Source organism: Colletotrichum fructicola, assembly GCF_000319635.2.
Source record: "Colletotrichum fructicola Nara gc5 chromosome Unknown KSG_Nara_v1_contig01, whole genome shotgun sequence".
NCBI classification, from domain to species: domain Eukaryota; kingdom Fungi; phylum Ascomycota; class Sordariomycetes; order Glomerellales; family Glomerellaceae; genus Colletotrichum; species Colletotrichum fructicola.
The window spans coordinates 8,537,751-8,554,016 of NW_027094051.1; the positions used below are offsets into that span (position 1 = coordinate 8,537,751).

At 48.6% G+C, this 16,266-nt stretch overlaps 3 protein-coding genes across 3 annotated transcripts; 2 read left to right on the forward strand and 1 right to left on the reverse strand.

Moving 5' to 3' along the window:
* Window positions 1-1,007: 1,007 nt before the first annotated feature.
* Window positions 1,008-2,382, forward strand: CGGC5_v002434 (Satratoxin biosynthesis SC1 cluster protein 4; the record flags this gene model as incomplete). Its single annotated transcript, XM_032027507.1, has 4 exons — window positions 1,008-1,208; window positions 1,265-1,369; window positions 1,426-1,829; window positions 1,884-2,382. 4 exons carry the CDS (start codon window positions 1,008-1,010, stop codon window positions 2,380-2,382), a joined length of 1,209 nt encoding a protein of 402 aa, XP_031876144.1.
* Window positions 2,383-2,944: 562 nt separating this feature from the next.
* Window positions 2,945-4,458, reverse strand: ivoB-2 (N-acetyl-6-hydroxytryptophan oxidase ivoB; the record flags this gene model as incomplete). The annotated part of the gene is made up of 7 exons (XM_032027508.1): window positions 2,945-3,138; window positions 3,286-3,376; window positions 3,433-3,644; window positions 3,706-3,756; window positions 3,811-4,049; window positions 4,103-4,116; window positions 4,174-4,458. The coding sequence occupies 7 exons, from the start codon at window positions 4,456-4,458 to the stop codon at window positions 2,945-2,947; spliced, it is 1,086 nt and encodes a 361-aa protein (XP_031876131.1).
* A 4,099-nt stretch (window positions 4,459-8,557) lies between these two features.
* Window positions 8,558-12,509, forward strand: CGGC5_v002436 (Transposon Tf2-6 polyprotein; the record flags this gene model as incomplete). Its single annotated transcript, XM_032023698.2, has 5 exons — window positions 8,558-9,354; window positions 9,670-10,472; window positions 10,527-11,829; window positions 12,289-12,398; window positions 12,457-12,509. 5 exons carry the CDS (start codon window positions 8,558-8,560, stop codon window positions 12,507-12,509), a joined length of 3,066 nt encoding a protein of 1,021 aa, XP_031879601.2.
* Window positions 12,510-16,266: the final 3,757 nt, after the last annotated feature.

Below are 16,266 nucleotides of genomic sequence, written 5' to 3' on the forward strand. Positions count from 1 at the left end.
GGGAGCACACGTGTGTTTGCATTCCGTGCATGCTGCACGCTCTGTCCAGACGGTGTCCAGAATGCTGCAGATGAGGGGCTAGAAAGAGGGAAGAAGCAAACGAAGAAACGGGTCCGAAAGAAAAAGCAATATGCAGAAGTAATCTTGTTCAAAATCACGTACGCAAGTTCGGCCCCCCGTTCACGAATTGCGTATGTATCTTTTTCATTTGTTTTGATTGTCGAGGGGTGGTTTCTCATATTCATCTGATCGGCTGATCGGCTTGTGGGCCACTTCTCATCTCCATCAGCTAGGGAAAAGTTGGGGAACTGCTCGACCGATTCACGACTCTGATCTGATTCCACTGACACAGGGAGATGAGAGGAAGACGCCGAATAGACTTCTTCCGTGAATAACTTTGTACACATTCTCTGTGGCAAGGAATCGAAGGCTTGTAACAGAAAGTTATGCCCACCAGCCCTGCATCAGCAGATCATGCCCATCTTTGTTCCCCTCATCCCCCAAAACTGCTAGAATGCCAGTGCAGACTGGAGCAAGTGAAACAAGTTCGCCAGCGAGCAAAAGTAACCTAGTCTATCCCAGCTGCTTCCGGAGCGACAGTACCACGTGTGCAGGGGCCCGATGCTGACGGCTAACAAAAGAAGGTCGAACCAAGCCTACGGGGTGTGGCGTGCATCGAAGTCTGGAGCTACTTTTTGTAGTTTCTGCCCTCGAACCCCCCGGTCGGGTTCATCTCGACAGCACTATGGGCGAGACCGACACACAGGCGGGATCATTTATCATACCCTTCCCTCCCTCCCTCCTTTCATCAGTCTCCCCCTTCTCGCATGTGGTTTGTCTGACATTCAACAACTATCGCTCGGGTTTGAAACCTTTTTGCCAAACGATCTCAGGGCAACTGCAAACGACTTGACGTCTCGCTCAACCCGCCTACGCAACTTGTCGAAGAGGGAGGAAGGGGGACTCGAGTATGCGAACGGGAGCGAACGCTCCCACATCAAGCGCCAATGGGCTCCATTCTTGATCTGCTCGGCAAGGCCGACAACCTCAGCGACCCCATGCCGATATTGAACGAGCGAGCTGCAGTGCTTGGCATGGTTATTTCTTTCCTGGCGGTCGCCTGGATCTGCGGCATCTTTCGACTTTACGTTCGATTCTTCGTCGCCCATTGCCTGGGATGGGACGACTTTTTCGTCGTGCTGGCCATGGTAAGTCGTCATCATGAGGGGAACAGGTTGCGATTAGATATCTAACATTCATTTAGCTTTCCAGCTTAATGTTATCAGCAGCGACATGTGTATCAACGAATTACGGTCTAGGTCAGCATTTTCTGACACTGGGCTTCGCTGGTATGGTCGCGTTTGTTAGGGTAAGAGTCCTCTCTACGTCGCATTGACATTGGATCCCGTCTGACCACTCCCACAGAGTTTCTACGTATGCGGTGGCGCATACGCGATGGCTACGGCCTTGATCAAGTTGGCGTTGCTGTTCCAGTATTTGCGCATGTTCGAGGCCGGCTCGAAGTCGCGATTCGTCACTTTGGTGGTCATCTACATCACCGCCGCTTGGGGTCTGGCCTACAGCTTTCTCGCCTTCATCCCTTGCTTCCCGGTCTCTGCATTCTGGAACTTGACAACCGTCACGAAGGACAGATGGGCTTTCGGCTCACACGATCCCGTCATCTTCGCGCGCACTTTCGAGAGTCACGTCGGCATGAACGTAGCGTTGGATCTCATCGTATTCCTCATTCCCCTTCGCCTGTTCTTGGAGCAGGGCCTGAGGGCGAAGTCACGTCTCGGTCTCTTGGGTCTTTTCACCATGGGAGTTCTGTAAGTTGATCAACTTTGCAACTCTGGGGTACATCCCGCTAATGCCGTCTGCAGTGTAAATATTCTGGGAATTTTCCGATTGATTGGCATCAGCCACTCCCAAGCCGGTACATATCCGACCCTGGACCCCTCATGGTACGGTTGCGTGCCCATTGTTCTCGCCGCCGTCGAGGTCAACCTCGCCACAATTTGCGCCTCATTGCCGATCTTCTGGCCCGTTCTTCAGATGAACCTGGGCAAGATCTTTATCACGAAAGAAATCGAGATCACATCTGAGGTCAGGCGATTCAGCGGCGACGAAGAGATGGTCGGCGAGCTTGGTGATCTTTCGCCACAAAAGTCGTTAAAGAGTCTCGGCAGAGACCCCAATCCGAGGTGGTCGGACATGTATGCCCCGTCCCCGGATCGTTCGAGGGCGATGAAGGTGCACGTTGAGGTGGAATCAGGCCACAAGCATGGCGAAAAGCTATTTGTTTCTGAGCGTTCCAGGCGAGTTCTTGACGACCACGAGTCACAAGAGCATATTGTTTCTTCCAATGTTCCATACGTTTAGTTAGATGATACCACATTTGATTTTCCGTTTCACCATTCAAGCATTCTCCTCATCGTCCGTCACAACGAGTGTCATGTTCACGTTCTAGGGGTCCAGAGTGACAGCTCATCATTTGTAATTACGCCCGTAAATCCAGCATATGTCTCAGCCCTTAGAGGTTTCATAGCCTTGGCGATGAAGCGAAGCCTTTATCAGATTGAGGAAGTCTCACCTCTTTCGGCCGTCTTCGGCGAAATGAGTCGCAGTTCGTCGGTGATAGGACCGTTTTTTGACTGGCTCGCGGAACTCTATCCGGTCACACTGACATGGTGGCTGATTCCACCTTTGTCCCGAAACTCTATTTCCAGCCTCAACAGTCCTCGCCAGCTTTCATTCGGAGAATGTCCTCCTGAGTCTATTGCTTGTACGTTAATACATATCATGGTGAATAACAATATCAGAAGATCGTTTCTTGTCCAATCACTGATTATTACTATCAAGAATGGTCGTCAACTGTCATTCGAGAACCAAATAGCCCCCTCACATGCAAACGTGCGCTAGCTGCGGAGGCTCCCAATTGAGATCACTGATACTCGTAGCAGAAGGGACCACCCCTGATGTCCATCATATCACTCACCACCATCTCCTTGCGGAAGTTGGGGAAACTCAACGGGTACTGTAGCGTGATATTCTCATAGGGCACATCCCCGAAGAAGTCGAATGGGTAGGCGAACATGGCGTCTGGACCGCCTATGACAGTCTTGCGCGCGGGCCAGTCTACGTACGGAGCGTTGTCAGTCGGCAGGTCTCCGAGTCAAAAATGTGGTCATATTCGTGAACTCAAATCGACCTCATGATGTGAGGGGTCGAAGAGAACAGATGAGGGAGGCAATCCTTCCGAGACACGAAATCAGGGACACTTACCAGTGCGCTGCCAATCGTTCCAGAGCTTGTCCACAGCACCATGCACCAGATAGAAGATCGGATCACCAGGGGAAGAGTACATGTCAGCGTTCTGGCCGCAGTTAGCTTGATGCTTGGGGCAACTGCAGTATTTTGACGTAAACTTACTTCCCCTACTTGGCCACCGATGCCCAAATGCATACCCGCATGGATTGTCATGCCGCTCAACTCAAAGCTGTAGCCCTGCATATGGTAGTTGAACTTATCAAATGTTGTCGCTGACAATGTTCGTCGGATGATCTCGTCAGACATGGCAGTCGCAACCAGAGTCGGGCTGAAGTCACGTCGAAGGCAGTGGGGATTATACTTGGTTGAATTGCCTGCGCATGCTGTCAGCCAACACCACGAAACATCATGATTGAGCTATGGCCGCTAGCATACCAACGCCCATGGGAACAGTCAGGTTCGCAAATGGGCCTTGCTGAACGCATCCTGGGGGTCACGTCAGTTGTGCGGGTCTTGACTCATGGCAAACGTTTCACGAACCTCCGCCCGTTCTGTTAGGAATTTCCGTTGGTGTCTTAGTGGGAAATTCTTCAGGGTCGCTAACGTCCTGGATGTACGGCCCGTTCCCGCCGAACCCATACACGTCGTCGAAGATGGGAGAGTTGACGAAAGTCTCTGCGGTGTTGTCAAGGCCGATGTCCCAATATGGCAGAGCGCCTTGGTACGAGCACTTGTTTCGCAATTCAGACTCAAAGAGGTAAAGCATCCAACGATGCCAGCTGCAAGTCATCAGTTCAACATTCCCTTGACTCTTGCTAGACATTATACACACGGAAGGAAAGTGCCCTAAACATTTCTTTTTGTTAAAACAACTTCCGTCTGAATAAATCCCATGAGACTAACCGTGAAGTGCACTTGCTCTGTTACAGAAATGTGCAAGCCTTGGAAATCGTCGTATCGAGACTTTGCACCAGCCCATTGGCCACTGGTCTCTGAAGGTAAAGACATGAGGCATCTCATGGCGGCGATGTAATCAAGCCTCTGCTCCATGGTCGTCTGCCGCCATTCTTGCCTGATCAGAGGGTCTTTGCAACCTTCTGAGTTAACATTCCCTGACGGAGCAGCAAGGACGTTATGCAGGGTAACTAGGGTGACGATAGCTGAACTTAGGTGTGCTGCGAACTGCATGTTGACGATACCTTAAAAGGGTGCAACTGAGGCTGTGCAACGCTTAAACATTAAAGTCTAAGAAAGCACGATAAACATTGAGCAGACATTCTCCTTATTTATCGTGGAGAAGGGGTCTGTGAAAAGCGGTTCAGTCTGACATCGGGCATGGCTGGCCAAGTGATCACTATCAACGAATCCAAGTCGCCCATGCCAATGCAGTCATCATGACCCTGGCGGTATAAGTTTGCTAATATCTTCTTCTGACAATTTTGATTGAACAACAGAACTGCCAGTGCATATACGCACTCGGCTTACTTGCTGATTTCAGCCTGCTGGAGTCGTTCCAATGCACGTTGGTAGCACTGCATGTTGAATTGGATGAAGTCCAGACTTCTTTGTGGTTTGGGTCGCCAACAGAACCCGGCTCAATCGGCGGGGACGATAAATGGAGAGTTCTCGCCGATGCTTGCCCTCCCCTGACTCTTCATTGTCTCCGCAAGGGCATTTGGGGGCGATGACTGCCCATGGGCAGAGAAATGAGCTTCACCTCAGATAAACGGTCTTGTGGATGCAAACTTTTACCAAATAGCACAAGCTTTGATTGCAATGCTAGCATACATAGTAGGTCAACCCACCGGCCGCCTCTGTCAGCACTCAAATGTCGGCAATTCAAGATGACTTCAGTGTCTACAATATCCGACGAGAACCCTGAAGCCGGGCGCGATCGGAAACTGGGGTTGCTCTTTAGCGTGCGGCGTCGAAAAATGGTAGGGTCTTTGCCCCTGTCGTCCTGCGGGCTCCATTTCGCGCACGAATGATAACCCAGTGGACGTGCATCACCGTACGAGTCGCGGCCACACAGTCCACGTCTGTGGAGTCTCACTGGTGGGACCCTCTCTTCACCTTGTTGATGGCCGAGCTGACGCCGGTGCCGGGGCCAGCATGGCACGTTTTGATCGTGTAGGGGAGTTTCCAGCTGGATAACGAGTGAAATATGATCAGAGCCCATATCAAAAGGCATCAAGCCTGACGGTTGCAAACGAACCAACGGTCGACGCCTTGTGCTGTGAGACCTGACAGGTTGCGTCATCGACGGCCCGGAGTTTTGTCAGTGATCACGATAGTAACTTACTTATTGGCACCTTTCTAGTGGGTGATCCCACGAAAGACAGGGAGTGTCAAACTCGCGCATCGCATTCACCACGCCTGTATTTCCCTACATCACTGTTCAAGCCCACTCCATGTTTCTTGCCAGTCCTCCCTCTTCTTCCCGATCCTCTCAAAGGTGGACAGAGCGCGCTTGAGTTGGCCCTCGTTGAATTTCAAGGCATCAATCACAAAGCATGACCAACCCGTATCCTAGAGAGTCTCTCATTGGTCAGATATGATGTTCATGATCAGTGCTCATGCCATTGCAATGCTGCTATCTTCCTGCATCTTCTTGAGACGTGGGGCTGGGAGAGGGTTGCTACACATACATTGATGCCTCAGGTGACTAAACAACTACCTGCGACTTTGAAGCCGTCAGAATCGATTCAGGTCTGACTTCGAACTATTTGATAATCTCCGCCGCTCTTAGTCTCTCCGTGAGCCGTCTAATAGATCCGAGATACTCCCCCGAGTCCGACTTTGTTCTAGGACTATTGTCCATCTCAGACAGTACTTTCTCTCCCCCCTGGAGAGCCTCCGCGTTTTGACCATTATTCTCCAAAGTCACAGCAAGATTCCAAGATGTGACGATAGTTTCTCGATGATCAAACCCCAATATTCCCCTTTTCAGTTGTAGGTTATGTCGAAACATTCTGAAAGCTTCTTCGCTTGTTTCGTATTCATAGGCTAAGTGAAGAGCCAGGTTCGACTCGTGCACGAGCACGTCTGGATGTGCAGGTCCAAGGATATCTCTCTTGACTTCAAAGACCTTCCGGTACAAGCTCTCTGCCTCGATATTCTTACCCTACTCTGAGAGAACACTAGCTAGATGCGCCATGCAATCCATGGTGGGGAGGCTTTGCGATCCAAGAAACTGTGTGCTTCGTGAGAGTGCTTCTCGCTGCATCTTTTCAGATCTCTCTTTGTCATCTGTCAGTGCCACGGCCACGGCCAAGTCACTAAGGGCATCGATTGTTTGTCGGTCATTTTCTCCAAGCAGCTCCGTTCGATCTTTTACAAGCTGCTCGAGGATAGGAATAGCACTTTCATCTTGATGGTACACCGCCAGACTCCATCCGAGATGTCCAGTGCTTTCCAAAGTGTTGACGTGTGTAGCGCCGAGGTGCTTCAGGTTCATCTCCCTTGACTGCTGAAACCTTGTCCTAGCTTCCTCATAGCTCCCCATCCAATGGAGGTATCTTCCAGTCGAATTGAGCAGGATTGCCTTGGTCCTACCGATATCTTGGTCTTCGAGAGTGAATGAATGCTGGAGTACGGATTCTGCGTGAGGTAATAAACCCGCACACTGGTTGAAATAATTCGCTTCCGAATATGATGTTGGCCTGGGAAACACGGAGTTGACGCTGTTCAAGGCACTAAGGGCCCATTTGTCAACGTATGAGGGCATCATCTTCCGTAGCCATAACTTAGTCGCAACTTGCACAAGTCGGTGCGTGCTAAATGTAGAGCCATTCTCATTGGCGTTGATGAACGAGTGCGCTTCCAGAAGTGCTGCGCTGTCTTCGAAGTCGAAATAGTCTTCTTCTCTGGACTGCAAAAGCTGTGCTGGAATTCCCTGGTTTTGAAAGAAGCTGATGAGAAATAAAAGTTCTGATGCCCTTTGATCTATGGTCTTAATTGACTCGAACGAAATCATCCATGTTTTTGCGACAGACTCCATGGAGCTCCCTGGCCGTGTGTTACGACCCGTTATGCATGGATAACAGTTAAAGGACCCACTCGGGCGTCGGGCGGCTAGGACAGGACATTTGTACTGCAGGATCACGGGAACAACAGGGACTCACTCGGTAAACGGAAGAACTATGGTCCAAGTCACGTGACGATAAGATAACGATCATATTGGATCAATATGATCCAACACGACTTGGGGGCCGAACGATCATTCTGGATCAGAATGATCCAGATCGACCCAAGGTACAAAGGAACATGTTCGGAATTAGACTTGTATATAGTATGACCCTGAGCCTGGCTCATGGTCAGACTTCCATAGCTCTTCAGCAATCAACTTAGTATTCATCCTCACGGATACTCTCAGCTTACCTTCACTGCGAATTACTTGTTGAGCCTAAGACTGATCACCTTAGCCTCTGACGACCGATCTACTATCAGCCTACGACCTACGACTCAGACCACGACCAAGTGTACTGTTATTACGTCTCAATCCCCAGCTTCTGTTAGCAGACCCTACTGTCGGATAGCTGACCGTAACACCGTGCGTGGTCTGAGAACTCGTGGCTCAATACCCGGGGGTCAAAGCTGTCACGGTCTATGGACCGGTGTTCGGCCTTCGGCAAGACCCTCAGCCACGACTCATTGGACCCACCAAATCCAATGGCGCATTCGCTAGAAGGTTCCAGGAATATCGACAAGGTCAATGCCAAGGTTATAAGAATGCCCAGGAAATAGGGAGGATACGGTTCTGTTTCCTGTTCTTCAAGAAGATTTATTGTACTCGTAGTAGTAGGCTAGACCAATGGCATCGACCTTGTCCTAGACCCTTACATTACAATAAATCTTCTTCCATTCTTTTTCTTTAGACTTCGGAACGCCCACGCGACACCGTAGTCGACGCAGACAACAATTAGTCAGTCGTCAGGTAGAAGGTCACTGCTTCGCAGGGCACCTCGTCGACAGTTCAGCAGTCATTCAGTCGTCAGGTAGAAGGTCACTGCTTCGCAGGGCACCTCGTCGACAGTTCAGCAGTCATTCAGTCGTCAGGTAGAAGGTCACTGCTTTGCAGGGCACCTCGTCGACAGTTCAGCAGTCATTCAGTCGTCAGGTAGAAGGTCACTGCTTTGCAGGGCACCTCGTCGACAGTTCAACAGTCATTCAGTCGTCAGGTAGAAGGTCACTGCTTCGCAGGGCACCTCGTCGACTATCCAATCAGTAGGAATCAGAACGAGTTACACTATTACGGAAGATCTCAACACATCAACGAATCGACAAGATGGCGACCAACGAAGGCATCAGCCCAACACCTGTCAACGTTCTGAAGACACAAAGCAGCAAACCTCGCCATAGCCTTCCCCACCCACCGATGTTCAATGGGTTGAAGTCGCAATGGCGCGGTTGGAAGCTAGAGATGGAGGGCAAGATCGAGGAGGACGCAGATGCGATTGGGAACATGAAGTCACAGTTGCGATATATATACACCCGTTTAGAAGGATCAGCCAAAACGAATATCACCACCTTCTACGAACTCGAACTCGGAAAAGAATACCCCAGGCCTCAGGCTTTGATTCGACGACTAGATCTTTTGTACGGCGAGAGGAACCGAAAGGACAAGGCTATTCAAGCTCTCCACACAATCCGGCAGAAGGACACCGAATCGTTCACCACATTCTACCCCCGGTTCGAAAAAGAGATTGCCAACGCGGAGGCCGAAGGATGGGAAGACTCAGCCAAGATATCTTACCTTCGAAACGCTCTTCACCCAAAGCTAAAAGCCCACCTCATCGGCTGCTCCCAGTCGCAACTTGACTTATATGAAGCATTCGCAACGAAATGCGAGGAGATCAGCAATCAAATGGAGTTGTTTGGAGAATGGACTTATGAGAAGAAAACGAACGCCCCGCAAAAGCCCACGTGGCCTCGTTCGCAACCCAATGCCGCTCCCACGAGAGACATGATGGAGTGGGAGCCCACGAATACTGTTCAAGTTAGAACATTCAACCCAAAGAGGAACATTACCGGATACCCCTCTCAGCGGCCAGAGGACCAATCCCTTCTCGGAAAACGAGCAAAGTGGGTCGATAAATCGGAGCTTGAGAAACGAAGGATCGAGAGGAGGTGTCTCCGTTGTGGAAGAGACGGTTGCAGGATAGATTATTGTCCGTTGGCAGCAGCAGTACCCCCATCTGGTCAGAAGACATCTGACTACAGAAGCATCGCCAAGGACAGAGACAGAGTTACCGAAGCCGCAGTCGAAGAAGACAACGAAGAAGATCAATAGGGACGCGCGGGAGTCACAGCTGAATGGAATCAGTTTCAGAATCAAGGCGGCATGGACCAAGAAGGGTTATATGTGAACATCGGAATCAACACAACATATTTTACCAGAGCCCTATACGACGATGGTTGCCACTGCTACATGTCTATTTCTTTGAAACTGGCCAGAAAGCTTCGACTCCCAACTATCGACATCACCCCTAGAGACCTTCTGCAAGTCTCACATGTTCAAAAACGAGCCATCACACAGGTGGCCTACTTTGATATCGATATCGACGGACACAAGCAGCAGAGAGTTTTTGCTTATGTCATCCCAGACCAAACGGAAGACGTCATTCTCGGTATCCCTTGGGCCCGCCAGCAAGACGTTCAAGTCAGGCCCCGATACAACGAGCTTTACGTTGGAACGACCGGAACGTACATTACAATCCGGCACTCCCCCACCTGGGACTCAGACCCTACGATCCGATCAGTCGCTGCAAGCACACTCACGACGATAATACGTTCTTCTCGGCGATCCCACAAACCGATCCAGATCTTCTCGGTTACCATGAAAGATATCGAAAAAGCGCTTGCTAGGTTCCAAAAAAAATCGACCGATCCAGCAACCAAACTACCAGCGCATTATCGCCATATGATCGATCTATTCAAGAAGGAAGTAGCCGACCGGTTGCCACCACACCGACCTGGTGTTGACCACGCTATTCAGCTCGAGAAAGACGACCACGGAAACGAGAAGCAACCACCATGGGGGCCCATTTACAGCATGTCCAAGGAGGAGCTACTAGTTCTCCGGAAAACCCTGACGGATCTGCTGGATAAAGGTTTCATCAGAGCCAGCAACTCCCCTGCTGCTGCCCCTATACTCTTCGTACGAAAGCCAGGAGGTGGTTTACGGTTCTGTGTGGACTACCGTAAGCTAAATTCCATTACCCGCAAAGACCGATACCCAATACCCCTTATCGCAGACACTCTCCGTCAGCTTTCAAAGGCAAAATGGTTCACCAAGCTGGATGTCTCATCTGCATTTTGGAAAATCAGGATGCGCGAAGGGGATGAATGGAAGACGGCGTTCCGCACTAGGTATGGCCTTTTTGAATGGCTGGTTACTCCGTTCGGCCTCACTGGTGCCCCAGCGACCTTCCAGAGGTACATCAACCATGTTCTGAGAGAATACCTAGACGACTTTGTTTCTGCCTATATCGACGACATTTTAATTTTTACGGACGGGACACTACATGATCACCGACAAAAAGTCCTGAAGGTGTTACAAAAGCTCCAAGAAGCCGGACTGCAACTGGATGTCGACAAGTGCGAGTTTGAACAAAAACGAGTCAAGTACCTTGGCTACATTGTCGATGTGGACTCGGGTATCAGTGTTGATCCAGACAAAATCGAAGCTATTGAGCACTGGGAAACACCAACAACTATTCGAGGCGTACGAGGATTCCTTGGATTCGCCAACTACTATCGAGACTTCATTCCGGATTTTTCCACAACAGCTGCGCCATTAACATACCTCACTAAAAAGGATGTCCCCTACCACTGGACCGATAATTGCCAACAAGCATTCGAAAAGCTCAAGACAGCATTAATAATGGCCCCCGTCCTGGCGAAGTTTGACCCTGAACGCCCAACTCGCGTGCAGCCAGACTCATCCGGATACGCTATGGGCGGAGAGTTATCACAACTGAACGAGACTAATGAGTGGCATCCAGTAGCCTACCATTCGAGACGATATACCTCCGCCGAGTCAAACTACCTCATCCATGACAAAGAACTCTTGGCAGTGGTGGAATGTCTAAAGCAATGGTCTGGAATGCTACGAAGCGTTGGGGAATTCACCGTACTATCGGATCACAAGAACCTCGAATACTTTATGAAAAAACAACAACTATCCGAGCGACAAGTCAGATGGGCATTAGAGCTATCACGATACAACTTCAGAATCGTTCACAGGCCTGGTAAAGAGGCAGTAGTTCCGGACGCGTTATCCCGCAGAGACCAGGACCTTCCGAAGGATGCCGACGATGAGAGGCTACGGGCACGCTACCAACAGCTCCTCGAAGTAGCAGAAGACGGATCCGTACAGATTCCAAGAACAATTACCTCGCTACAACCCCAGACGCAAATATCAAGTGGATGGGTGTCTGGCGGCGACAAAGACTATACTACCGACGAAAACGCGGACATGTCAGAGCCACCCGAAAGCCCTTTCATGGATGAAGAACTACGTAACCTCTGGGATCAAGCACTCCAGAACAACAATCGGTACTGGCTTATCCGCCAGGCAGTTTTACGATCAGACAGGCAGTTCCCGAGCAAATGGGGGCTCCCGATATCAATCTCCGAGTGTTCTATCGATAATGGAAAACGGCTTTGTTGGAGGGACCGTATCTGGATTCCATATTTTGAGCCCCTGCGTACTCGAATTATCCAACAATCTCACGATTCGACTGCTACCGGTCACCCGGGACGAGATCTCCTCAAAGCCATTATTAGCCGACGATTCACTTGGCCAGGGATGTCTAACGATGTCCGCCAATTTACAAGAAATTGCGACATTTGCGGAAGCAAAGCAGTTTGGAGAGAACGACGACAAGGGCTACTCAAACCCCTACCGATTCCAGACCGTCAGTGGACCGAAATCTCCGTCGACTTTATTACAGACCTACCTACCGTCAACGGCTATTCATCTATAATGGTAGTCACTGATAGGCTGTTCAAAAGCACGATATTCGAACCGATGAAAGAGATCACCACTGAAGCGGTTGCCAAGGCAATGCGAGACTGTTTCATACGGCATCATGGTTTCCCCAGAGCCATCGTTTCTGATAGAGGTCCGCAGTTTACCTCACTTATGTGGCAACGAATTTGTGCGTTGATGAAGATCCAAAGACGGCTTTCAACTGCCTACCACCCTGAGACCGACGGAGCCACAGAACGGATGAACCAAGAGCTTGAAGGCTACTTACGATGCTATACAACCTACTTCCAAGACAATTGGCCAGAATTGTTAGCTATTGCAATGATTGCCATAAACAATCGAACTTCACGAGCAACGGGAATGAGTCCCTTCTTCGCCACACATGGTTACCACATCGACCCAATCGAAGTACACGAGCCTCTTCGTACCACCTCCGACTCGCCTATTGCAAAAGGGGAGGCTTTTATTGCCAAGATCCGACAAGCCTCTGAAGTAGCGCAAGCTCTAATAGCTGACGCCCAAGAACACTACGAACGATATGCCAATCGATCGAGGCAACCCGCAGAACAATACAAAGTTGGAGACAAAGTCTGGCTCAGTCTTCGAAACATGAAAACCGACAGGCCGTCGAAAAAGATGGATTGGAAAAATGCCAAATACACGGTAACCGAGTTAATCGGATCACACGCTGTACGGTTGAATACACCTCCTGGTCCTCATAACGTATTCCATGTGTTGAACATTCGGAGGTCAGCGAATGATCCCTTGCCATCACAAATCGTTCACGAGCCACAGTTACCAGCCATTGTCGATGATAATGGACAAGAGGTTTACTATGTCGACAAAATTCTTCGCCACAAGCACAATAAGTCTACGGGAAAGGTTTCTGTGCTAGTAAAATGGTCGGGATACGAAAAGCCAACATGGGAACCGGTCACGGAACTGATGGAGACGGACGCCCTGCAAACATACTTATCAAAACATGAAGAACTCAAAAACTCTCTTCCGAGCCCTACAGAGGGAGAGAGGGGGTAATTGTCACGGTCTATGGACCGGTGTTCGGCCTTCGGCAAGACCCTCAGCCACGACTCATTGGACCCACCAAATCCAATGGCGCATTCGCTAGAAGGTTCCAGGAATATCGACAAGGTCAATGCCAAGGTTATAAGAATGCCCAGGAAATAGGGAGGATACGGTTCTGTTTCCTGTTCTTCAAGAAGATTTATTGTACTCGTAGTAGTAGGCTAGACCAATGGCATCGACCTTGTCCTAGACCCTTACAAAAGCGTGTGGCAGGCTAACGCTGGACCCACTACTCACGTTAATAACTCTATAGCCCTAACCCTAAAAAAAGGCTTTTTATAGCTTATAATTATCCTTAAAAATCACAGAAATTCCTATATAAGTATTATACTTATATATACTATAGTTACTTAAATATTTATAAACTTAGTTTATATAGAGCTTAATTATAAGAAATCTATAACCCTAACCCTAATTCTAAATAAGTAGATATTTGAAAAGATTTTTAACTAAATTTACTATATATTATACTAGTTTATATAGTTTATGAATAATTTAATATTATATTAATATCTTAGTTTTCTTAGTTTTTCTAGTTAAGGATTTTATTTTTTGTAAGAATTTCTAAGAAAAAATAAATTCTTAGAGAAAAGTAATTATTAATATTATATTTATTTAATTTATTATAAACTACTATAGTATATATATATAAGTATATAAAGGAAACATTCTTTTAGAACTTTATAATAGAGACTCTAAGGGTTAGGGTTATAGTTATATATAAAAAGGGAAATATATTTCTACTAATAGCGAGAAACGCTTATATATATATAGCTATATACTATACATAATTAATATAACTATATAGGAATTTTTGCGATTTTCAGAGCTTAATTATAAGCTATAATACTCTAATTTTAGGGTTATGGTTATAGAGTTATTAGCGATAACCCTAGTGGAAACCAGTTTCCTACATGGAAACCCAGTATTTTCGCCCCCTACGTGAGTAAGGGGAAGTTTTGCGCTTGACGTGGCTGACTAACGCCCCCGGGTAGCATGGCTTTGGCAACTTCGTTCCGCCGATACCGTTCGAGATATTCCTGTATTGTTTTCTGCCGTTTGACCATAAAGGCAACTGCTTGGTTGATGGCAAGAGGGATGTATTCGAGAGATTCGAGCAATTCGATGATATCCATGTCAGCTTCCTCTCGTTGCAACCGGAGAGTTACCAGTTGAATGCCTTCGCTCTTGCTCATTTCGCGTACGTTGATTGGCTTCGAAGGAATAGCCACGTCAACAGCGATGTAGCGGCTCCGAGTTGTAAACAGAAGAGAGCCACGACTACAATGCGGGATGCATTCGGACGGTGTCATGCCACACCTCATCCTTTCTTGAAAGAAACCATCGGCGTTGTCCACGTTGTCAATGACCATCAACCAAGGTCCAGAATGTCGGATTTCTAGCCAACTTTTGACCAGTGCGATAGCGTCTGAGCCCGCATCTCGATAGTTTATGAGATCACACTCGCGGGCAATCCGAGTGAAAGACTCCTCAAAACGCGCTGCTGTCGCCGCATTCACCCAGAAGACAGAAACACTCTCATCCCTCTTTCGTGTTCGATAGCAATGCTCTAGAGCTACTTGGGACTTTCTGTTTGATCTGTTAGACAGAGATACAAGTCAAACATGCAAACTTTCTCACCCAATGCCCCCAAGCCCATAGAGTGCCACCTTTGGCTGCGAATCCCTCTTGATGGAGAGAGTTTCATGGAGAGAGTTTCATCCAGAGTCTTGAGAATCTCATGACGCCCGACGAAGTTGATATTCTTATCAAATGGAACAATCCAAAAGGGGTGAGCGTGTGTCTTCTCCGGTTCCAAGGCGGTGGCAATATGAGTAACTTGGTGGAATATCAAAGCGTGCATATATTCCTTCAAGGTACTAGCAGCGTCGTCGATCTTTTTGTCGGATGCTAAGCTTTTCAGTGCTGCAATTCGTCGGCTCCATTTGGATGCGCCTTCCGCAGGCAGTACATTTTCGAGGATCAGATGGAGCTTTTTGATGACAGTAGAACAACCTATTACCACGGGTTTGAGCGCTATTTGCACATTCTCTGGAACTTTCTCGGCTTGGACCTTCCGCTTCAGTTTCTCCAAATCATTATTGATGAGAGGGAGGACAGTTGCGATCCGCTTGAGGTTTTCCGGGATGTCTTCGACGGCAGCGTCAAAGTCTGCAAGACATCTGCCACTTTAATACCAATTTCGACAAACTGTGCGATAGCTGCTACGAGGCCGACGACATCCATTGTGTCGAGATGAGGCGGGATGATGTGTGCGGGAATCCTCGGAACCGGTGCCAGAGATGCGTTTCGTAAAGTAGATGGCAAAGCCGTTTTTTGCATGCGGCATCGTAAATCAGAAAAAGGCGCATATCATCACCCCGCTCACCCTGCATATGTTTATGTGGAACCCAGCTGGGATAGGACTTTCGTGGTGTCATGCATGCTGACAAGATGGGCTGAAGTTTTGGGTCGGTCACTTAACTATCAATAATCTATCCCCAATTGGCCGGCCACTTACTTATGAAGTACTAGAATACCCAGAGAAAATCAGTTTGTTTTGAAACCATGCGCCAACCAATTTGGCTTTCGTAATATTACATCGACTAATGTTTTATTGTTCAACCGTCATCCTGACTGACCGGCGCATGTCGGGACTTCCTAGCAGGCTTCATATCGATGTTGAGTACGAAAGGTCATTATTGCCAGCCACGCCTTGTCTATGAGGGTTAGCTCAGGCTTACTGTCTCGTATAGGATGGCAGTTTCAACATCATGTGTGTTCCTAGCCCCTAAGTATCAAAGCACGCACGTTTGGGGACTTTTTCTCCTAGCTACGTCATGCCCGACTGATCGCAGCGCAGCGCCTATGGCCCCGACAGCTGCTTTCATGCAAACGTGGATAACCTAGCAAGACTT